Source organism: Canis lupus, chromosome 7 (genome assembly GCF_011100685.1).
Source record: "Canis lupus familiaris isolate Mischka breed German Shepherd chromosome 7, alternate assembly UU_Cfam_GSD_1.0, whole genome shotgun sequence".
Taxonomy (NCBI): domain Eukaryota; kingdom Metazoa; phylum Chordata; class Mammalia; order Carnivora; family Canidae; genus Canis; species Canis lupus.
The window spans coordinates 28,431,866-28,456,653 of NC_049228.1; the positions used below are offsets into that span (position 1 = coordinate 28,431,866).

At 39.0% G+C, this 24,788-nt stretch overlaps 1 protein-coding gene and 2 long non-coding RNA genes across 4 annotated transcripts in view; 1 reads left to right on the plus strand and 2 right to left on the minus strand.

Moving 5' to 3' along the window:
- LOC102156786 overlaps positions 1 to 8,392 on the minus strand; it is a 31,110-nt gene extending 22,718 nt beyond the window's left edge. Inside the window, exons 1-3 of one of the 2 annotated variants that reach the window (XR_005362102.1) lie at positions 7,415 to 8,392; positions 6,093 to 6,264; positions 3,491 to 3,621 (exon numbers count right to left, since the gene is read on the minus strand). This is a non-coding gene — a long non-coding RNA (uncharacterized LOC102156786). The remainder of the gene's footprint in view (positions 1 to 3,490; positions 3,622 to 6,092; positions 6,265 to 7,414) is intronic. The other variant, XR_005362103.1, reaches the window with a different exon arrangement.
- Positions 1 to 16,516, plus strand: LOC111096667. Its single transcript, XR_005362104.1, has 4 exons — positions 1 to 159; positions 10,596 to 10,740; positions 15,337 to 15,395; positions 16,261 to 16,516. It is a non-coding gene; the product is annotated as an uncharacterized LOC111096667 (long non-coding RNA).
- METTL11B (methyltransferase like 11B) overlaps positions 8,838 to 24,788 on the minus strand; it is a 25,346-nt gene continuing 9,395 nt past the window's right edge. The window contains exons 2-4 of the mRNA XM_038542573.1: positions 21,676 to 21,851; positions 16,155 to 16,404; positions 8,838 to 15,389 (exon numbers count right to left, since the gene is read on the minus strand). Of these exons, the coding sequence (XP_038398501.1) occupies positions 15,118 to 15,389; positions 16,155 to 16,404; positions 21,676 to 21,851 (698 nt within the window). The 3' untranslated portion in view covers positions 8,838 to 15,117. The remainder of the gene's footprint in view (positions 15,390 to 16,154; positions 16,405 to 21,675; positions 21,852 to 24,788) is intronic.

Consider the following 24,788-nt stretch of genomic DNA (forward strand, 5'->3'; position numbering starts at 1 on the left):
GGGTTGGGAGTATATGTGGAAACACAGGGAGACTCATTGAGCTTTAGAACTGTGAAAATAAAGGAATCTACCAGGATGCCTGATCATCGGGAAATAAAACATAAGAAAACAAATAAGAAATGTGTTCAATCTCGGTGCTGATATCTTTTTTTATGACAGGTAAGATTTCTGGGTTTTATTTTGTTCTCTTTTGATTTTTTTTAACCACCCTGATGGTTGGTTGTATTTGTATTGTATTACTCATTCAATAAATATTTATTGCGCATCTACCATGGGACAGCACTTGACTGAATGCTGGGAATATGACAATAAAAAGGCAAAGGCAATGCCTTCCAGAATGCATATTTTAGAGAAAAGAGATAAACAGATATATACATGATGTGTTGCTGACATGATGTCAGAATCTGAAAATGTTTTGAAGAAAAATTCAGAAAGTGAGGAGAAAAGGGAGGAGAGAAGAGAATTGGGGAAGTCCTGTTTAATAAAGTCACGTTATAGCAGAGATATAAAGGAAGTGAAAAGTTTAGCCACATCCTATCAAGCAGAGGAAATGGCAAATGCAAAGGCCCTGAGGCAAGCATGTACTTGGTGATTCCAGGAACAGCAAAGACAGAAAAGCCTACATGGCAGGTCCTTGAGAGGTAAGCTTAATTCAAACTTTCCTAAAGTTAAAGATTAAGGGATAGAAGTGGAATAGGATAGAGCTTGGGTTGCTGTTATTTTACTGAAAATAGAAGTTGAAGTACAAAGACAAGAATCAACCTATTTCCGGTGTCCCTGAGCAAGTGGTCCCACAGAGTGGCATATGGTTAGTGGGGGCTTAGAGGGTGAGGAAAATGAGGGGACAGTTTTGCCTACTAAAGTGAAAGAAGCAACCACTTTTCAATTAAAGACATGGCAAATTTCATGGTGCCCTGTCCCAGGAGGTGGCCATTCCAGAACCTGTACAATTATTCTGTTGACTTTAGTATGAAACTTGGCATTAGCAATGAGGTAAAAGTTTAACTGAAATAAACTATTTGTATCCTAAAAGCTTGCTATTGAAGATGGAAAAGGGAAAAAGTATTTTATTCCATGTCCCCCTTTCCCCTCTCCCTCCACCTGAGCTAACCTGAGTCATTGTTTTCCCAGAGCTGGTGAGTTCTCATTTCATTTTCAAAGGCAGTACTGAAGGGTGCTGGAGGACAGAGAGGTGGGTCTCACCTCCTTGGTGTGGCCCCCTAGACCAATGCTACTGAGGCTGAAATAAGAGGCTGGACTGGCAGGAACTTACTGCCTCAACCAAACTTTAGGCTTTTAATGAGATGATTCTCTTTCCTTCCTACTGGTCTTTGACTTCTGCCTTCAGGACCTTTTTCTGGTATTGTTTACAAGTTGTTCATATATTCTACAGGGTATAAAGCATGGGATTTATGAGCTAAATCCAACTCCCAAAGTTCCATCTGTCTCTTTACTTCCAGCTTTGTCCCGACCCACTCAAACAGAAACAGAGAAACAGAGAAATGTCAGCTTTTAGAGCATTTCATTTATTCAACAAACATTTGTTTGACATCTACTACATGCTAGCCATTGTGCCAGGTGCTGGGAATGAAATAATGAATGACACTGATCTGGCTGAGGGATAGTGCAGGAGAAGGTACAGAAAAGATGGAAATTTCTTACCTTTCCAAGTCCACCTTTCTCCCCTGAGACTCCATTTATGGGGACCCCTATTCAGAGAATCTCATCACAACTCTCATTTCATAAATCACCCCACGTGGAACCCTGAAGAATCTAAGATTTATTGACCAGGAAAAATCTTTCTGTATCCTCAAGTATACATTAGACATCCCACACCCATTATTTTCTTTCTCATGTGTTTGCTTCATGGCATTCATCACAATAAAGATTACAGTTTATTTGAATACATGCTCATTTCACGTCTGCCCTTGACCAAACTGAAAGTTATTTAAATCCGTTTTGTTCCCCATAGTACCTCCAGGGCCTAGCACAGTGTTTAGCATGTATTAGGTACCAAATAAATACTTGCCAGTTTAGTGAATGGGTAAACAGTTGGACAAATGAGTCAAGCCATTCTTATTCTTTGGAAGAATTTGGAATTAATAATAAAGATTAGAACATATTTTTTATATATCTCTCTGAAGGAGGGATCACTGACATCACATTTCCAGATTAAACACAATCCATCAGGGGTACCTCGGTGGCTCAGTCAGTTAAGCATCTGCCTTCAATTCAGAACATGGCCTCAGGGTCCTGAGATCAAGCCCCACATTGGGCTCCCTGCTCAGTCTGCTTCTCCCTTTCTCTCTCTCTCTCATCTCCACTCATGCGCTCTCTCTCTCTTCTCTCTCTCTCTCTCAAATAACTAAATAAAATCTTAAAAAAAGCAATCCATCATCATTTCCCTCAGAAATGAAAATTTAAATATGCCTATTTGTAAACCAAGCTGTCTGGCCTCACCTTTCTTCCTTATCATCATGGGTTAAACCTGACTTGAATATCACACACCAGACCCCAGGCCAGGGCCCATGTAGAGAGCACTCATCTGTCCTTAGCCAAGACTCTAATATTCTACTCTAGACGATCTGGGCTCCTGGATCCTTAAACTGCTTCTTGTGCAGCCAGGCCTTGAGGCCCCAGAATCTACCCACATTCCAGAGAGGGTTAGGGTTTCTCATCAATCTCTGTCTAGACCCTGTCCTCAAATTAGCAACCAGTGAAATGCAATCCCTGTGAGGAGAAACAGCATGGCCCATGTAAAGTGTAGCCAATGAACCATCACTTCCCTGAGACCCGTTGTCTCCAACTTCTCACTTCTCCCAAGCACAGAACATTGAGTGAGAGAAGCCATTACCATGTTCTCACTGCCAAGCAGTCTTCCATCATTCCAGAAGGAGTGTAAAGGAGTCCTGCTTTCCCAGCCTGCCATCTCTACCTACATTTGGCATCCACAGAGGACAGTCTTCTGGAGTAGAGAAAGGGAATCACTTGGGTTCTGGACAGCAGAGTTGAGACTCTTTTTCCCCAGAGTGAAAACAAAAGAGCAGGGAGGCTCTAGACAGGATCTATTCTGTAACAATTTGCCATTTTATAGTTTGTGCTCGTTTATTTCTAGAATGTCATACTGTGGGGTTTGAGGGTAGAGGAGAAAAGGGTTACGCAGAGCAGAATATGGGAATATCAGAAAAGATCCAGAGATCACACAAGGCCTTGGGATTGGTAAGGGCAGAGGTAACCTCTTCTAGATCATCTTTGGTGCAGTTATTCTGCACTATTGCATGGTGCTGAAGAGCTCAGAGCCACAACTGTAGCTGTATAACTTCAGTTCTTATACTCTTTAGGCCTCAGTTTGCTGTTCTGTAAAATGGGAATAAGGATGGTACTGAACTCCTAGGAACATGAGGAGGCTAAGTGAGTTAATACTTAAAATACTGAAATATTTATAGGGATGCTTAGAAAAAAGCAATAAATACTTGCCATTATTATTTACCATCAGAATCAAATGTTGGGTTGGAATCTTTCCAAAGTCAGTTCCACCTTTAAGATTCCAGTTTACAAAGGTCCCTTCTTTAGACACATATGTATTTAAAAAATGAAGGAATCTGTTGAGATGAATCAAGTCTGGAAAAGAAATTCAGTCTAAATAAGGATAGTTTACCACCATAATAATTTCTATTCTAGCATTTCTCTTGAATTGACATGTAAAATTCCTTGTGTATACAGAAAAAGGGCTCAGAGCTTTCATCAAGTTTCAAATTCCAAAGATAAGGAAAGACAACTTTTCTGCAGGGTTTACTGAAACAACAGTGTACAAATCAAAAATCAATCTTAAGTGCAAGTTTCTTGTGTGGTTAAGTTAATTACCATATAATTTTCTATATATAAATAAATAAATAATAAAGGAATTGTACTGATAAAATTTCTGAAATGTCCTGAAATTAGTTAAATGGATTGTAAATGCTTAGACTGTGGTAAAAGCTTGCTAAATACCTCCTTCCTGCAGATTTGGAGGAATGATCTAATAATACACTCTAATAAATAAAATAAAAATCAATGATAAGTCTACTGAAAACAAGTAGAGAAAGCCAAAGACCAAGGACAAGTCCAGGATTTTCCCAAAAGAGGGGTAGCAGTTCTTTTTGGACCATCATCTTATATAGTGAATGTTTGCCTGTGGCCTCTTGTGGAAGGCCTGAGGCTTGGCCACTCTGGATTATCCTTTTCACTGTAGATCTACTTCTCCAATCCAGGAGTCAATGGCAGTGGGATCATCTCAGGAACAGGCTTCAGGGCCAGTCTTAGAGTGGCCATCTCCCTTAAAAATAATCTTAAGAATCTTCTGATATTATATGTGAGTGGGACAAGGATTTTTCTGGAGGGCAGAAAGAGAAAGCCATTACTCTCACCCAGACACAGGTGGGAAAACCACTAAATCAAGTTTAGGAAGCTCTACTTGCTGACTTACAAGTTTTACTCATCTAGAACACTTAGCTGAATCTATCTATGTATGGGAACGTAATGATGTAATGTAAGTGTGTAATTATTGTAAACATAATATTTTTGTATTCCCAGATGTCCCCATCATCCCTACAGATTCTTTCAGGAGCATAGACTTTGCTATCAAACAGCCCTGGGTTCCCAATTACATTCGGTCCTCTGATCAGCCACTAATCTTGGGCTATTCTGTTAACTCTTTAAAGCTCAGTTTCCATACTTATTAAATATAGAATTTATATAAAATATGTAAAATATCTATCTCACAGGGCTGTAGAACAATAAAATCATAGATATAAAGAACTCAGGCAGCCTTTGCTGAGTACTTACTATTTCCCCACATTTGAAAGGAAATTCCAGAAGCCAAAGTGAGGAGGAGACAGAAAGAACTACTCCTTATGTACTTTCTGAGCCTTGGTCCAAAGGGCTAATATTCCAGAGATAGACTGACATTTTGGGTCAAGAAATGGTAGCTTGACCTGGAGCCACACCCAGAAAGGCTTAATGAATGGGACTCAAAATGCCACTGGCTATTTCATTGTTTGGCATGCCTGGCTTTCATCAGTTAAATTTCAGTTTTAACAATAAGTATTGTCAGAAAACATCTGGCAGACATAGAGGGCTTGTCTGCCACATTCCTTGTTCCTTCTTGTCAAATATTCCTAGAGGGGGTGACAACCAGACAGTCTTCCTTGACATCCTTTTGTTCTTCTTACAATAACCCAAATCCCTTCTGTACATATGTTTAATCCAGTGGTGCAGGAAAATGGCAGTCTACTTATTTTAGCTAAGGCCCCAAATGCAGGTGTTGGCTGCCTTTCCAAGACACTCTTGCAAAGAGTTTCTATCAAGAGACTGCCTAATTGCATTTTAGTGCATGACATAAACATGTTACATGACTTTAAATTTTTTGATTATTTCCTGATCTTAGTCACTGAAGACATTCAGACACTGAAGATAGTTTTGGGGTATCATCCCAGCTCACCTCTCTTAGCTGTGTCAACTATAGCCCACAGCTGGGGGTGGAGACGGTGGAATACACATAGTCATGCTGCAATAGTTGAGTGAACAAGAAATGAGGCTGTGACCTAGGCCAGGCCAGCTAGTGACCTGATGATCCTAGCCAGTGAAATGAGAATGGAGAGCAAGATCAAGGGTGACTGAGAAAGAGTCAATCACTCTGTCAGTCACTCGGTATGGCTGAACCCAGAACAGGCAAACCAGGAAGCCCTGGTGGCACATGTTTTCTGTTTCCTGTTATGGAGATGAGGGAACAGAGAATGCCACCTGCAGGGAAAAAGAAAAATGAAGCATGTGCTCAGAGAGAAGCCAAGACTTGAGATAGAGAGGGTCTAATATCATGGGTTCCCAGTGGCTTTCTTGTCTGGTTCCATCCTAGGGCCCAGCTCCACTCTTGTCCTTGAGTTTTATAAAGCACCCTTGCATCCATGTACTAAATGTTCCCCTTTTTGCCCAGCTAAACCAATTATCCAGTTGATTTCCCTATCTTCTGTCTCCCTGAGTGCCCTAGTCCTACATTTTGTCCATGAGGCGGCACATTTCCTGTTTAGGGCTCACATATGATTAGACTACTTTACCTGAGTTGATATTTCCAGTTCCATTCCACTTACAGGAGAATGGAACACTTTGGGCCCTTTTCCTATCTCTTACTCCTCCCCACACAAAAAAGCAGTGACTTCTCTTGTTGAGTTTGGGGAAAGCGATTGGATTCACAGAGCAAGCATCATCTTCCCTCTTACTCTTGTTTCACTGTGGAAATAAAGCATAGAAGCCTGATGTCTGACAAGCCTTTCTTGTCAGTCTTCTATCCTCCCAGGGTCAGGAGAGATGGCAGATACCCTTGTATCTGTCTTGGCAAATACAAACCCTTCAGACCTGAGTTTACCCTGGTTGGGGTGCAGTGGGGCACAGTGGGCAGGTGAGGGCATCCAAGCCCCAAGATCTAGACTTGTGGGGTAGGTGGAGACATAGCATGAGAGAAAATCTTGTTTAAACTCCTTGCTTTATACTTAATCACATTAATATTTCATCCTTGATTCCTGAGTTCATATTTAAAGTAGCTAAACTATTTAGAAGAAAAAAATATGATTGGTCCCTCACAATCCTCACCAGTCTTGAAGATACTTTAAGGAATGTTGAGTTCTACAAAAGAAAAAAATATATAACTACAGAATAAGGTATATTAATTAAGCTTCTGCTGAGTGATTACCTATTAAAAGGTGGGTCATCTGCTAAGGCATTTTAGTTGTTCTCATTTATTCCCTAAACTATAGAAGTTAACATATCCCACCCAGTTACTGTAGTTGAAAATCCGTCAAGTCTTCCTTGATTCCTTTTTTTTTCTCTCACTAACCACACTCAATCAAACACCAATACCTGTTGAGTTCACTTTCCTGAGTTTCCTCTGCTCCTATGGGCATTGCCTAAATTCAGACCCTTTGATCTGTAGTTTGAACTACTGCTGTACTGGCTGGTTATCTGGTTATCTTCTCTGTCCCCAACCATTGCTACATTGTAGAGAGCCTTACCTTTGTGAAGTAAACCTGGTGAATGAGTGCCCTGACTACAAACCTTAGGTAGCCCCTTTAGCTGGCAAATCTGAATGTATGAGACATACCACAGTCTGCCCCAACCTACACATTTTAGCAACTTCATTTTCTTCCATCAAACTCTCTCATACCCCAGCATTTCTACACTACAGTCACTGTGGTCTAACTGGATGCCCCAGCCAGATTCATATATTCACCATTTCTTAAGTTCTGTGCCTTAGTACATGCTATTAAATGCCCAGCCATTTCATTTATGTCTAAAATATTCTTTCCCAGCCTGTTCACATTAAGGACAACCACTTATTCTTAGAGTCTAATATACAATATAAATCATATATAAGATGGGTAACCTCCATGCTCCTCATCGCTATCTCCAAACCATTCTCTTCTCTTCTCTTCTCTTCTTCTCTTCTCTTCTCTTCTCTTCTCTTCTCTTCTTTCTCTTCTCTTTCCTCTTTTCTCTTCTCTCTCTCTCTCTCTCTCTCTCTCTCTCTTCCCTAGACATTCTTGGGATTGAATCTCATATAATTAAATCATATTGCCTGTTATCCTTCATTGTGATGTCACCAACCAATCCCTAGGATACATCCCTTTACTTCCCACTGGTTTTACTTCCTGGTCCACTTTCACTATCTCCACTTCTGTGGAGAACAATCTTCATTCCTGGATGACTGCAATATACACAGTAGATGATTCAGTCCAACACTCTAGCCTCTCCATTTCTTAAACTCCTCTCTTCCAGTGATCTGACCCTCCATACTACCTCATTAATTCATTTATATGTTCATAATCCTAGACCTTCTCATTACCAATAATCTCTCCATAATCTCAATTTAATTAAGTCCGTTCATCTATCTATCCCTTCATTTCCTCTAGTGATCCAATTCAAATTTCACTGGGATTTCCAACCCACTGAACTATCTTTTGACTATCTCTAAGCTTCTTGATATTCTCTCTCACCTCTTTACTAATCTTAAAGTCCCTGATTAATCAGTATATCCACTTCTTTGTTTATACCCTTAATTTCTTGATGTACTCACTTAGCAAAACCACAACCCTGGCTAAATCCATCTTTTTACCTAATTTGTGCCTTCATCCATGCAAAAGAATGAGCTGAAGACCAACGCTGTTGATCATGAGAGTGAACCTAATTGCTGCTTGATGACCATATTAAACTCTTCTAGTCCATTCACTCTACCACATATGTGATGACTATTTTGTTCATTCTCATCTCTCTTCAAACCTCATAGTACACCACCTCAAACTTCATTCTCAGATGATGACCTTTTTACCAACTTCACTGAAAAAACTAAAGCCAACAGAATGGGACTTCTGTAGACTTCCATCACCATCATCACCTTCTCACCAGAATCTACACACATAAACCCTTACTTCCACCTGCAACTGGAGGGGATTTAACCATGCATCTAGGGCAGCCTGGGTGGCTTAATGGTTTTTTTTTTTTTTTAAGATTTATTTATTTATGATATATATAGAGAGAGGCAGAGGGAGAAGCAGGCTCCATGCCGGGAGCCCGACGCGGGACTCACTACCGGGACTCCATCCTGGGACTCCATCCCAGGACTCCAGGATCGCGCCGTGGGCCAGAGGCAGGCGCCAAACCGCTGAGCCACCTAGGCATCCCCTGGCTTAGCGGTATTTTAGCGCCGCCTTCAGTCCAGGGCCTGATCCTGGAGACACGGGATCGAGTCCCATGTCGGGCTCCCTGCATGGAGCCTGCTTCTCCCTCTGCCTGTGTCTCTGCCTCTCCCTCTCTCTCTGTCTCTCATGAATAAATAAATAAAATCTTAAAAAAAAAAACAAAAAACATGCATCTATTGAAAGTCAATCTCCCCATTTGCAAACTAGATCCCATCTTTCTTAGTTACTCAATGACATTGCTCTAGCAATTCTCCCATTTCCTTTCCTAAATCCCAACTTCCTCCTTCCCTACCAAATCTTTCCCATCAATGTACAAACACATAATTCATTTCTCCCATTTTAAAAACAAAACCAAAACCCTTCACTTGCCCCACTTCCCTTGACTGACATTGCCTTGTTTGCAAATTACTAGCAAAACCCCTTGAATAGGTTGTCTATATCCATTCTCTGTAATTCCTTTCCTCCCATAGTCACTTAAAATGACTGCAAGCCAGTTTTTATTCCTGCCTGCTCTACCAAAACTGTTTTCCCTCAGTTTTCCTCTTACTTGACTTATCAGAGAGATAGGATACAATCCATCCCTGCCCTTGATATCCTTTCTTCAAGTGGCTTCCAGAATATCCCATTCTTGTTTTACTTTATTGCTTACTCCTTAGTCTCTCCTACAACTTTTTCCTTCCTTCCAAGCTCTTAATGTTGACATGCTTAGGGCTTGCCCATTGTTTTCCTCTCTATTCTCACTCATTCTTCTGGTAAACTGACTCTATGCTGATATTCCACCTCCAGCCCAGAATTCTCTCCTGAGCATCAGACTTGCACATTCACTCAGCTTCTCAACTCCTTAACTTGATGTAATCTGAAAACACAGAAATGTTGGGTTTAAGCTCTTCTGATTCCTGATCTCTCACCATGAAAACTGAGTCACCACCCATTTTCCATATCTCAAATGATAGCAACTATGTTCAGGTCAAAAATTTTACACTCATCTTTAACTTCTTTCTTTATTACATTCCCACACATACCATTCAGCAAACACAGTTGGCTTTCATTTCAAATATATCTAGAATCCAAACAGTTCTTTCCACTGTCAGTGCCACCACCCTGGTCTGAGCCACCATTACTTTTCTCCTTATTCAAGAATCAGCACAGGTTTGGGTTTTTTGTTTTGTTTCGTTTTGTTTTTTTGTAAAGGGCCATATAGTAAATATTTTCTGCTTTACAGGCATACAGTCATTTTGGCAACTACTCATCTCTGCTGTTATAATGCAAATGGACACAGGTGTATTTGAATAAAAGTGTATTTACTCGAAAGCAACAAGCTGAATTCGGAACATGAGTCACAGTTTACCAATTCCTGATCTACTTGGTCTCCTTGCTTCCATCCAGTGTTCTTTTCTCAAATCAGATCATCACTTTTCTGCTCAAAATTCTGTAATCTTTCCCCTTCTGGATCAGAGTAAAAACTCCTTCCAGGTCTTTGAGACCATACATGATCTGGCCAGTCATATCCCTAAATCCCATACTTTATTGCACTTTCTCTTTCACCCACCCTGCTGCAGCTGCACTGACCTCATTGCTGTTCCTCAAATAGGCCAGGCATACTCAAGATATGGGGCATTTGCACTGGCTGTCCCTTCCTCCCTCAGACATCCACACAGCCAATGTCCCTTACCCTCTTCACTTCTTTGCTCAAATGTCACCTCATCAAGAAAGCCAGTGCTGATCACTGTTTGAAATTACAGCCTTCCTTCATGACTCTCAATCCCCCTTACTCTTCTCTATTTTTACCATTTTTCTCCAAAACTTACTACTTTCTAACATAAAAAGTAATTTACTAATTTATATTTACTGCATCCCCAACTCTCCTAGAATACAGGCTCCACAAGGCCAGGGATCTTCGGATTTGATTCCATGGTATCCTGAGACCTTCAAGCCGTGGATGACACATAATAGACATTAAAAAAATGTTGGATGAATGGAATCTGTATGGCATCCCTCCAATCCCAGAGATGTGGTGAGTCATTCTGGTCTCTATATTACTTTAATTCTTTGTGCATGCTTCTCTTGTAGTCCTTTTTGGCCTGATTCATTATTATTTATGTATCTGTCCTTCCCATTACAAAGCCATGATCTCCTTGGACATTTCCTATATGTTTATTTGCTTGTCATGTACCAAAAGGTCAGACCATGCCAACTTCATGAACTTACAAAGTACCATATATGCATAGTTCTCTGTCACCAAATCACTAACTCTGCAAGTCAGTTATTATTTTGAAAGTCTCTCCTCAACCCCCACTCTAGATACATCTATACACACACTCTACTAATTGAGATAATTTAAAACTATTTTTCACATATTTGCTTAATTAGCTTGCAATGACCTCTGCAAAAACACTGGCCTCTGATGATTGTAAGAGGTAGTTTTCTGGCATGGACACCAAAGCATCAAAGAGTCAGCTGGAACTAAGGAAAGCATAACACAACTGGTTTTAATTACTCATGACAGGCAGCTGAATATATCTGACACAGGTCTTCTCCCCAATACATCACTCAAAGCAGGCCAGTTTCAGGAAATGGTAGAAAGAAAAAAAAACAGGATTGAGCCAAAATGTGTCCATAATACAAAGCAGATCATCTTTCACATTGATGACCTTATTCATTTTGTCTAATATTTTTATGATGGCCCCAAATCTATAAAATTGCTGACCCCTTAAGACTTGGTATGCTCCTTTGCTGATGTTTAGGAGTGGTGGCTCAGGTTCTCAGAAGAGGAGGTAGGTGAAGACTGCACCCATTCATGAATTACTACATAAGCTAAGGGGTCCTCCAAAGTTCATCTAGAATTGCAAGTATGTTTGCAATTAATTCATCTGTGAAGTACAGGTGAGCACTTTCTACTTGTATTCAATGTTCACAGAAGGATTAACTTCATCTATAACCTAGTTTGTTTCTTTGGATTTGTTGCATAGCAGAAAATGAAAGAGGATTAGGAGTTGCTTTGTAGACCTACCTACAATTTTAATATATATCTCTGATGAAATCTCCCCTCTCATCTTATGAAGCTATGGGCTTTGAGTTGGTCATGCCTTTGGGTTGGCTCCTATTAGAAAGAGATTTCCTAATTAGGCAGCATTTCACCTCAGAAACTAATTTCCTTGCTACAATCTCCTCCCAGATGCTTGATCCTTGAACTCACTGCCTTCTTGTTTCTGTGCATTTCCAAGTTCTTATGAGTTTGTGTTGTCTTATCACAGTTTTGACAGTCTTGCACATCCCAGTGCTCATGCAACTGCAGAAACTTGGTTTTTCTACCTGCTGCTTTGCTCTGATTCATGTTTGATGCCAGAAACCTAGACCGCCCCTAAGTCTTTCTACTTATAATACCATTTTTTATACTTTCAACAAAAGCTTGAGTTCTGCTTTACTAGGACCTATGCCTATGACTGAGACTCTAACCATGAATGCTCCATTAAAGAGCTCAGAATTTAACAGAGGAAATAGCAAGTAGCCTTGATTACAATACCACATGAGAGGGCTGTGATGTCAAGCAGGGGGTATGAAGGCAGCACAGAGTAAGGGCACCTAACCCAGCAACTAGGGGCTGAGGGAAGCTTTCCTAGAGCCAACAACATCTAAGTAGTCTGTGCTAGACAAAACAGAATGAGAGATGTTCTATGCTAAGGAAGTCATATCTATAACTGATAAAGCTATAAATCATAGCTCCTTTAGGGAACTAAAGTAGTTAAGTATGGCTGCAGGGGATGTGGAAAATCTGAGGCTACAGAGGGAAAGCAGGGCTAGATCACAAAGTTTAATATGTCATTCTAAGAAGATGGAATTCACCCTATCAGTGATGGGGAGTCATTGAAAGTTTATACATGATATGGTCAGATTTATATTTCAGAAAGACCGGCATCAGTGTGGAGAATGAATTTCACTAGCTATTACCCTGAAACAGGCCCATGCTCTCACCTTTCCTGCTTTATCTTTCTGAGGTTCTGAATAGCTCAGCTCCACACCTCTTTTCCCATTAGTATTCTCAAACAAAACTAATGATCAAAATCAGTTTGAGACCTTATAAAAAATACAGATTATCTGAGCCCACATCACAGAACTAGGTTCTCATGGGAACAGAGCCTATCAATCTCTATTTTATAAACCTTCCCACATAATTCTGAGGCAGGTGGATGGTGGACAGAATTGGGGGGTTAATTAACATAGACAGTCACTGGCACCACAATGCAGATGTGTTGATGAACATCAGCAGCATGTTTGGCTTGTTGAATTAGATTGAAGATGTCTGAGGTCTCGATCGAAATGTCTTCCTTCTACACGATCTACACCTCTAATCCCAGGACTAGGAAAATCAGCTCCTTACTTAAATCCTCCAAAACCTTCCTTTGTTTGAATAACATGTCCAGTACTTAGCATGACCATCTCCTCTCCAGCCACTCTTCCCTTTACCTTGTACTTGTAATTAGCAGTACAAAGAGAGGATGTTAATGCAATTTACTCCCCAACTTCTACTTCCTCAATTAAGGATGGATATGGGAAATTGTATAAAGCAGTAGAGATCCGAAAACTGTCTGAGGAGCATTGAAAAGTGACTTGACTTAGGAACATAAAGGGACTGCTGGTCAGCCTCCAAGACTCATCTGAATTAAAGAACATATTTTTAGGACAACCATGTTATTTCCTCCAAAGCTTCAGAACCCAGGAGCAGAGACCACTGATAATTTGTCAACTAGCATTTGAGTATTGGCAAAGCAGAAAATCAAGAGATAAAAGAATTAAAGGTGCAAGTATAAAAGAAACATTAAATTTCTGGAATGGGCCTAAATAACTGTTTTGGCTGATTTGCTCTTTGGTGCAGAAGATTAAAATATGAATGCCCTTTTTTTTTTTTGCCATATTCAGTCTTTAACAATGGCTAGCCATTTGATTTAGTTCTGGTCTTTGGCTTGTTCCTAAGGTTCCAACTCACATTCTGTTATGTTACCCTAGAGCATGATAAGTGACACAACAGGTAGAGGTGCCAGAGGCAAAGTAAGTGACTTAATTTTCTAGGACATGACTAAAATTACCACAGTAATCCTATAACAAAGTAGTAAATGTTTCATAATGATTGTTTTACTCCTAAATTAGAGCTCTGGCATACAAGTATAATTTTTATGGTTACAGCATATCCATGCAGTAGACCTTCTTTACTTAAATTGATATTTTGTATCTCATACAAGACTCAATATGTATCAAAATACAAATTATGTCAATATACAAATAGGTGCTTCAACATGAAGATAATGGAGTGCCTTAAAGCAGTTATATTTAAACCTTCTGCTAATAAAAATTAAATTTTGTATTTGAATGATTTTAGATTTTTTTTTTTTTGAGGTGGAGAGGGACAAAGGGAGAAGGAGAAATAAGATCCTCTGCCTAGCACAGAATTTGACACAGGGTTCAATCTCACAACCCTGAGATCATGACCTGAGCAGGAATCAAGAGTGGAATGCTTAACCAACTGAGCCACCCAGGCATCCCTAGATTATTTTTAATTAAACCAATGCCTTAAATTAATCCACTTAGCTTAGTTTTCAGATTTATCATTTCCCTTCTCTTTCCAGTGTACATTCATATCAATGAAAGAAACAGGAGTGGCTGCAACGAAGCAAACAGTATCGAAGTCCAATGGTTAAAATTAGATTATCAATGACATTTACTTACATATTTGCAGCTGAAATTGCAATGTACAACATTTTTTTTCCTGAAAGGAGACACTTCCTCATCACTGAAATGTAGACTTCTGTTATCAAATTACATCCATATTACATCATCGGGTGGTGAATTTGACCCAAAATAGAAAGTGAAACCACATATACTTTTTCTGGGAAGAGAAAGGCTAGAGACAAAATTAAGCAATGGACTGGTTTTCATGAGATTATTTTGACTGGTGCCTTCTTAATTAGGGTGAGACTTTTGTCCAAGAGAATGATAGTCCCAAAGAGGAAGGAAATAGAATGTATCTAGCATGAGGGCAGAGAAAGGGAGTCTAGACTTTTTACCCCACCTATTCCAGAATACTCCATAATGCAAATCTTCACTGACAAGGCAGTTTGTGAACATTGATCTCTTTTCTGTTTTTGTGTACACTTGTATAGTTTGGGTGTACACAAGTAGTTCTTAAAACATTTTTCCTGATGTTTCACTCTATTATCTTCCGAAAAATCTGAATGTGTGTATATCCTTATAAAATTAGTGGAAATTTGTACATACTACATTAACCATTTCCAGACATGCATTGCATTCCTTCTCTCCATCCCCTCATGAATTATGAGGAGAGCACCTCTGTCCTAAAGCACCACTGTGCAGTCCAGCTGTCCATTCCCACTGCCCATCAGGAATGTCCATCACTGTGCAGTGCAAACATCCACACTGGGATGCACTGCTCTGGAAAGCCATCCTGCTTCTCCTGGCCCAGCACCACCAGCCCACTCTTCCTAATGAGGCTCCGGAGGATGTCCATGTCCCGAGTCACACTGCTGTCAGAGAGATCGAAGATACAGCCCTCCCGAGCCACGTTGTCCTTCAGTATGATGACACCATTTTCTTTCAGGCCCGCTCGGCACCGGGAAAGAAATGCAAGAAGGTCTTTATCAGTCAGGTACCCTACAGGTGAGGCCAAGTAGATGGGGGAACAGGATGAAATGGTGGGTGGGAGGGAGGAGAGTAGGAGGGCAGGAAAGACCACAAGGTGAAGAATCAGGAGACCATTTGTTCACTCATTCGTGAATTACTTAATAGCCTGAATTGTTCTAGTTTCAGGAGGCTTGAGAATTTAGGTAAGAAGACAGGTATCCTCTCTGAGGAGGCTTGGTGTCCTGTCTATAAAATAGGTATTATACTAGCTGGTCTATCTACCTCACAGGCATGAAATAAACTATTGCCTATCCTATGAGCCCCTGCCATTGTCTCCAGACAACCCAACTCTGTCATCACTTCTTTGTGTCTCTTAGACACACACACTCATTTAGACCAGACTCTAATTCATTGCTGTCTCATTTCCTGGGAATTTATATCTTAAAAAATCTACTTTTGCCAGTAAATGGAGATAAACTTATTTTGACCCCACTTTTTGAAGTTTCTCAAATATTTGGTTTTCTTCTGTGAGTTAGGTTGGTCCAAAGGCACTCCATCCTTAAGGATGGGAATTTTCAGGCTTGTAGCAGAGGATCTTAGGGGAGAGATTGGGAAGACCAGAGCTTTGGGAGAGTATCTATGATGCCTAAGGATAGCTAACTGCTCTAAGCACAACTACAACTATATCTCCCTTTACATCCATGATCCCTCTCCACAAATCCTCAAATAGCCCAGGTCTTGACTTGTCTATGTGGGAAGGTGAGAAAGGCAGATGTCATGCCATGCAGGACTAACCAGAGACCCACTGAATCCAGATGACATCATATCTGCCCAGTGGGGGTGTAAATTCCTGTAGGCTGTAGCAGTGGTAGCTTTCTACCTTTTCCCCATTGACCTGCAGGTAGTTCTGGGCTTCAAGAAGGAATGATTCCATCATGTCCACCAGTTCCACGCTGTTGAAAACCGGCAACAAGACGTGCTTGCTGACCCTTCCTATCCCAGAGCCACAATCCAAAGCACAGTCTGTTCCAGCTCTCCCAGGGCCCTGCAGAAAGGTATTTTGTGGGATACTTCAAATACAGACAACCCCCTCTGAGTCTAGCACACTCCAATTGCCACTTTAAACAACTTTATTTTGGTCAGTTTCATGTAATAAAATGCACTATTTTAAATATACCATTCAATGAGTTTGGATAAAGTATACAGGCATGCACCCTCTACTATGATGAAGTTCTAGAACATCCAATTACCTTTTCAAAAAAAATATCCAACATTTCTAGTTTTCACTTTCTTTATTTTATCCAAATGTAGGTCTTCAAAAGAATTTCAAAGTAAGCTTTTGGAAAATAATGTCTTGGGTCTAAAAAATTGGCAATTTTCTCTAAGAACTGAGCCACTGAAAGCCCTTTAAAAGTAGAATTTTGGGCAGCCCGGGTGGCTCTGTGGTTTGGCACCACCTTTGGCCCAGGGTGTGATCCTGGAGACCCAGGATCAAGTCCCGTGTCAGGCTCCCTGCATGGAGCCTGCTTCTCCCTCTGCCTGTGTCTGTGCCTCTCTGTGTGTGTGTGTGTCTCTCATGAATAAATAAATAAAATCTTTTTAAATTTTTTAAAAATAAATAAAAGAATTTTATTAACTGTAAATTTGGGTCAGGTCAACAGCTAAATGGATGTGCATGGTAGCTTATTGCTTTCTTAAGGGAAGAGAAGGGAAAGGAAGGGAAGGGAAGGGAAGGGAAGGGAAGGGAAGGGAAGGGAAGGGAAGGGAAGGGAAGGGAAGGGAAGGGAAGGGAAGGGAAGGGAAGGGAAGGGAAGGGAAGGGAAGGGAAGGGAAGGGAAGGGAAGGGAAGGGAAGGGAAGGGAAAGGATGAAAGAGCAAATCCAGCCCCAATGGCACACAGTCACATGGATAGAAGGTATTTGCAGCAAAGTCTCCTCGTCTCTTTTCACGCTAGAAATTTTCTGCCTTTGTAAGAAAAACTATATGGTTTACTGGGCACAAATTCCTCCCTAAAATTGCTTTTATAAAGTAGGTCCGTACACTAAATTAACTGGAAGTGAAGGGTAGATACGTAGCACAGGGGGAAATCAGCCAATGAAAAATTTTTCACACTCACTTCTCTAAAGTAACATATACATATACACATATGTATGTATATATGACAGCTGAAACTTTGAGATATATACTATTTGGTTTCTATATATTATCTTGTCCAAATTATTTGGTCACAATTGGGATGACTGCTAAATATGTTTTGTTAGAAATTACAGTAATAAGATACTTACGCTGCCAATCAGGATCTTAAAGAGAAAGCCTACTCTTGGTTTCACAGGAACTAAAGATTTAAAAAAACATTTGGCTAAGGATCATGAGGTGAAGTTTGATCAGGAGGAAACATCAGAAATGCTACTTTCCAGCCCACCCAAAAGGCCAAATGAAGAACAAGAAGGGAAACAATTGTAGCTTCTTTTCAAATGGAATCATAATAGCCATGATTTATCATGTGCTTAAACATAGAAGTTCTTTGTGTCTGTAATAACTATGATAATCAAAACAATACCACAAGATAATGATTATTCCCCAATTTGAAGCTGAGGAAATTAAGATTTCTAATACCACACAGCTAATGGACTTGAACATGGAACTGTGTGAATTTAAAGCCAGTTCTACCTTAGGGCTGTCACCTTAAGTGACAACTCTGATTCCTTTGGTAGTATCTGTCTAATGCTATGCTGAAAAAGAAATTCTAAGGTTTCATTGAGACTTAGCAGGAAAGAGTTCTGTGATTGACTACTGATGTCTGCCTAGAGTATGGGAAAGGGAAGTGGTGGTACATGTACCATAGGTTTGCCATTCCTACTGACACTATGACACCTCCCTCATCCTGATATTTTAAAGTAAACTAAGATGATTCAGAAAAAAAGGCTTAGGCTAAAGGTTTACGTTGTGAACACCATAAGGAAAACATCTTTTAAGTAAATCCATAACATAAACAAGATGGGACAAGTATAGGAAAATTATTTTAAGCTACTGAAAATGATGTTAGTAGAAATTCATATGCTCAATTGGAGATTATAACTACAGATTTTTCTTATGATTCCTTGGCCTTAAAGTCTCTATAGATCATGTTTCTCAGATTATTGTAGCAAGTAGTCTTAGAATTAGAACCATAGAATGATCTCCTTTATTTCAATGAACTAAATAAACACGAAGATGCTCTGGTTAAAGGGAAGCAGGGATCTCACTCACTCACCCTCCCTATCATTCTCTCAATAAAACCTTGAAGGATCTCAGTAAAACCCTAGAGTTTTTAAAGCACTCATGTCTAATTTCCCTACTTTTTTAGACAATGAAAGCAAGGCTCAGAGAGGTAAAATGTTTGAAATAAAATTCCCTTAAGAATTCTCAACCTTTTTGTTTGTATTTTTCTCCAATTTAGATGTGTGATCCTTGACTATAGTTACTTTTGAAACAACAGTTATTTACAAATTTTAAAAAGGTACCTTTCACCCTAATTCCATGTGCTGCTCGCCTCCCACACTATTGCTTATTTCTCTTTATCCCATTCCACTGCATGTGCTGGCACTGCATCTGCTATCCTGGCACCAAATTTCTCTCTCATTCACACAAAGCTCCTCTGGGAAGAGGTATTTAAAGACTGACCCAGGGACATCTCCCACCACTTGGACACGATGGCTGTCCCTATTGAAACCTGATGTCTTTCCATGACTGTGACTGGACCTATGCATGATATATGATTTCAGAACAAGATGTTTTGTTATTTTCATTGTCACTTATGATGCTGTCTTCCTATATTATGGATTCATATAAAACAGTAAAGTGCTCTTAAGAATTTCATTTTAGTTTTGATTCTGCCTACATATTTTGTCTTGAAGAACATAATTTTAAGCTCACCCAGGAAGTTTAAAACTAAAAGGAAAGTGTTAAATGCCACTGTATAAAAACTATTAAGTAGAACAAGTTAGACCCAGGGTCTTCAGTCATCCAATCTCTGAGTAAGGTTAAAAGATAAATACCATCAAATGCTGATTACTTTTTATAAATTGCTGCTCCCCCCACATCAGAAAACTAAAACTAAGGAAAGTTATCAGCCATGCCATGGACATCATCTTGGTATCATTTGTTTATTTGCTAAAGTAATCATATTTGTAATGAGTTTAAACACCTTTTCTCACTGTCCCATGTCACTAAGTGTTGAAAGGAAAGCAAAACTTTAAATTAAACAATCTGTCTTTTCCCAGTTGACATAAGGATAAATATGTCAGATACTCATATTCCCTGACTCCTTGTATCTTGACCTGGATTCTAATTTAGCAGATTATTAAGGTCAAAGAACCAAAATATCATTTCTTTAAAAAGACTGTTTGTACTTAGTTAGAGGTCATGATTTCACAATGAGCCTTGTCTACTAAGAAGGACTCCTTATATTTGTTTGAAAAGAGCAGGCTTCTCTTTTCCAGCATAAATATGCAAGCACAAGGCTGTTTCCTTTCCCAGGTCCATGGGTGTGTATATGGGCTCTGTCTGACCAGCATCCCTGTGGTCAGCCTGGCATTCCACATGGAGTGACAAGACAGCTGGATTACTAACTAAGCTTCTGAAATGCACTGGGATCAAAGCCGGCCTCACCACGAGGCAAACAAGAGGGATTGCTTTCAGCCAGGCTGGGAAAGAATTGAGGTCTGTGGTACACACACACACACACACACACACACTCACAGAGAGAGAGAGAGAGAGAGAGAGAGAGAGAGAGAGGATTTTTCTGCTTTGTGAGACAAATGGAAAAAATATGTCATGGTTAAGAGTAGAGAGTTTGGTGTCAGAAGACCTGGCTGGGCTTAAGTCCCAGCTGCATCACCTTGACAACTTATTTAACGTCTCCAAACCTCAGTTTCCACAACTGGGAAAAACAGAGATAATGATAGTACTTATGTTTTAGAATTCTTGTGAAACATAAGACAATAGTTCTAAAGTGCTTAGCAGAGTGGCTATCTCAGAGAAACCACTCCATGTCAGCAATACTGATTTAGAAATACTCCAAGCTGCCCTGACCCATAAACAGCCATGGCCATCATCTCTAGCCTCACAGTCATTCGTGGCTGTAGCTGATGTTCACACACGTCAGCCCCAATGGTGCTCCATCCTGACCCAATTCTCTCTGCTCCAGCACTTGGTGCTCCAGGGAGGTTGGATGTGAAGTGAACCTCACCTCAATACTAGGGATATTCTTAACAGCATGCTTCCAAGGAGGTTGACACCTAACCCAGATACTTATAATATTTATAACGTTTCTTTTATCAAAATAAAATGGACTCCAAATTTCCAAAAGATGACTTCAAAATGAATTGGAGCAAAATCTGTTTGCAAATTAGGACTTTATGTCTTCAGCAGGAACAACAGCAGCTTTGTTGTGCTGGCAGCTTAAGTCTATTCTAACAACTACATGAAGTTCCTTAAACTGTAATGAATGCATTTTGTGAAAGCCTGTTATTAGTAGTAGTAGAAATAAATTAGATTTATTGGGTAATAATTATTCACAACAAAGAAAGTACTTGATACATATTATCTCATTTGTTTTTCACATTATCCTATGAGGTAGGTTCTATGGTTATGCTCTAGTCACAGGAAACAGAGACTTAGAGCCCTTAAGAAAAAATTCCAACATTGCTTATACATTGAATAGAGGAACCTAATGACTCTGGAGTGCAAGATTTTGGCCTCTACACAATACTGTCTATCTCCATGTGACAAGGAAGTAAGAAAGCAGTTTCACCCAACACCAGAGCTTCAAAGAGATCACATTTTTTCAAGGCAAAGTCTGCACTATTTATTAAATAATATGAAGAGATTCTACTGTACTTAGTATCATTTAAAACCAAACATAAGCATGCATTTACTTGCTATATTGAATTTGTATTACAGAAATCAATAAATCACTCCATGATCCCAAGTGGCAAAATCTCTCATCAATCATCTGGGTGTCAACTGTTTGATCTGTAAAACTCAAAAAGAGATGTCTTCTTAATTCCTAAATTATAATATTAGCACTGCTAGTTCACCTTCCCCTGAAGCATGAGAGATTAGCTGATACTAGGATGGTTAAATGCCAAGTGGGTTGAGCCAGTGGTTTGATGCAATCCATCTTTTCTGAATATCTTAAAATAGGCTTTCAGGCTAAACTTCTAGCTGAGCCATATGGGTTTAATATGACTTAAAAGACAACACAGAAGAGGTATGTGAGCTCAATGTTTGCAATGACTTTGCTTCCTCATCAAGCTGCAGTTGGATAACTCACCCCAACAAATTTCCTAAGAAATTTCCGAGAAGACTGGATATCTGGGTTGGACAGTTCAATGAAATTTCCCATCATACCCTCTTCAGTAGCAGGTACTTCTTGGTAGAAAAGTTTAGCTCTGGCATAGAACTGCATCTCACCATTGATGACTTGACTTGTTAAAGCATACAATTTCACTGCAAATGAAATATTATGAATATTTATTAATATTTATATGGCAAAGAAGTTCACTCTTATCATACATTTAATTGCTTCTTAGAAGCCTGTGGATTTGTGCTGTGGAGGAAAGGCACAGTCAGAAGATATGGGTTTCAGTTCTGGTTCAGTGACTTACTATGTAACTTTGGAAAAACTTCTTAACCTCTCTGATTTTCAGGTATTTCATGCATTGTGGCATTTTCATGACTTATTAACCCTATAGTTTAATGAAACTTTAGCTTAATACTGTATTTTTAAAAAATTTAACAGCATTCACTATAGTAAAATAAGCAATGTCACAAGCTTCATAGTGAATTGTATCTTTGAGCTCCAAATGTTTTATGAGAATTTAATCATTAATCCTTCTAATCACAAGGTACGTTCAGGGTAGCTATTTTTTTCACTGCTTTTTCAAGCAACTCAACTGAACTATCTCTGTCTACTAATATTACAGAAGATATGCTTGAAGTCTTTCTTCTGAAAATAAAAAAATAAAAAAGATAAAAAGATTTATTGAGCAACTATTCTGTACAAGATAATATCTTAATCACATTCACATACACTATGTAACCTCATTATTTCAGAAACCATATGAGGCATTATTTTAAGACACTTACTTTTAGAAAAACATATGTTCCATTTTCTGAGGAGTAAGTGTGACTGTATGTAAGTGGTTTTTTTGTTTTGTTTTGTTTTTTGTTTTTTGTTTGTTTTTTTTTTTGGTGGATGAAAATGCACCTCTTCAGATATAAAATATTCTCATTAGAAGACATTCACGAGGAAATGATAAAGAGTGGATGAAAGGAAGGAATTTCTGGTTCCTCTATTGTAGGTTGAATACACGCATTTGTCTTTCCTCCTTCCCCATATCCCCCTTAAGTTGTTTTAATAAACAACACATAACAGTGAACAAAATGAGAGTGGGGGGCCACCGATGGACTCATGATTTCATCAAATGTCTGGGAGACAAAAAGCAAATAGAACAAAGCTAAAATATCTTGTAGTCTTGGATAGATGCAAAAGGACATAAAAATTAATCAAAAAATCTGTCTACAAGCCAACCAGTGAGAGGACAAATGCTTCCTCCCCAAAGCAGGAAGTAAAGGTATAATCCTAGATGGTGGAAGTATCTTCTCAAAAAAGAAAAAGAAAGAAGAAAGAAAGAAGGAAGGAAGGAAGGAAGGAAGGAAGGAAGGAAGGAAGGAAGGAAGGAAAGAAAGAAAGAAAGAAAGAAAGAAAGAAAGAAAGAAAGAAAGAAAGAGAAAAGAAGAGAAAAGAAAAGAAAGAAAAAAGAAAAGAAAAGAAAAAAAGGAAAGAAAAGAAAAGAAAAACCTAAAGCAGTTAGTGTTAGGATCCTGGAATACAACTCATTTTAGCATATAGATGACTCCAAGTACCTCATCTGCTCACACAGATCAGAATTTCGTAAGATCTAAGATCTACCTGTACATGTAGAGCTTCTTGTCATCCTTTTTATTCAGGGGAGACATATGTAACAGAGGAAACCTTCTTCATTACCTAGAATCATTGACCCTCTCCTTTATTCCTAACTATGGATAAAAATTATTTCCAAACACATGGGGGTAAAACAGCAGTCTGAAAGAAAAGATAAAGATAAAAATAAACAATTAGAAATGACCCCAAAAGAAATAGAAATAATTCAGGAAATGGATGAGAACTTGAACCAAAACTAAGCAGAAAAAAAACACATCCCTGGAAAGATACGAGAACTGGTGCATCCATAAATCAAAGATAAGATGCCAAGAAAATGATAATTCAAAGAATAACAGATAATTCTTAGAAATTAAAGTTTTGATTATCAAAAACATTGAGTAAATTTGTCAGGACATAAACAAAAAGACAGATATGAAAGACTGAGGTAAAAGATTACAGCTATAAAGACTTAATTCGGGAGGCCTAAATATCAAGCCAATTGGGATTCTCAATAATAGAGAAATGGAAACAAGAAAATTACTAAAGAAATAATAGAAGGAAATTCCCCAGAGCTAAAAGTGATTGTAGGTTTCAACAAGTACTGAGCAGCATGGATTTTTTTTTTAATATTTCAAAACACAGGGATGCCTGGGTGGCTCAGTGGTTGAGTGTTTGCCTCTCGCCCAGGGCATAATCCCAGAGCCCTGGGATTGAGTCCCACATCAGGTTTCCTGCATGGAGTCTGCTTCTCCCTCTGCCTATGTCTTTGTCTTTCTATGTGTGTGTCTCATGAATAAATAGATAAAATCTTAAATAAATAAATAAATATTCCAAAACACAAAGAATAATAATCCTAGAAGTAGAAGATCCTAAAGTTATTTAGAGGGGAAAGGTGGTTGACTATCAAGGAGGGTTGCCAGATTTAGCAAATAAAAATATGAGACACACAATTGAATTTCATACAAAGAATAAACAATTGCTTAGTAGAAGTATGCTTGAAATGTATATTGCATGGGACATACTTATATAAAAAACTATTTTTTGATCATTTTTAAGTTGAAATTTATCTGGAATATTTTATCGGGCAACTCTATATTCAAAGGACTAGAATCAGGCTTATAACACAGATCTCATTAGAAACCCTAGAAAAGAGGGGCACCTGGCTGGCTCATTCAGTAGAGCATGTGAATCTTGATCTGAGGATTGTGAGTTTGAACTCCACACTGTGTATAAATATTACTTAAAAATAAAAGCCTTAAGAAAAAATAAACACTAGAAAACAAAGAAGTAACGCCATTAATATTCTGAGAGAAAATTATTTTGAGCCTAAAACTTAATACCCAAACTGTGGAAATACATTTACCTACCATGGATTCATTCTTCAGAAGTTTCTTGAAGCTATATTCCAATCCAATGATGGTCAAAATCAAGAGAAGACATACGTCAAAAGAATGAAATTAGCCCAGGAATCCAATGAAAAA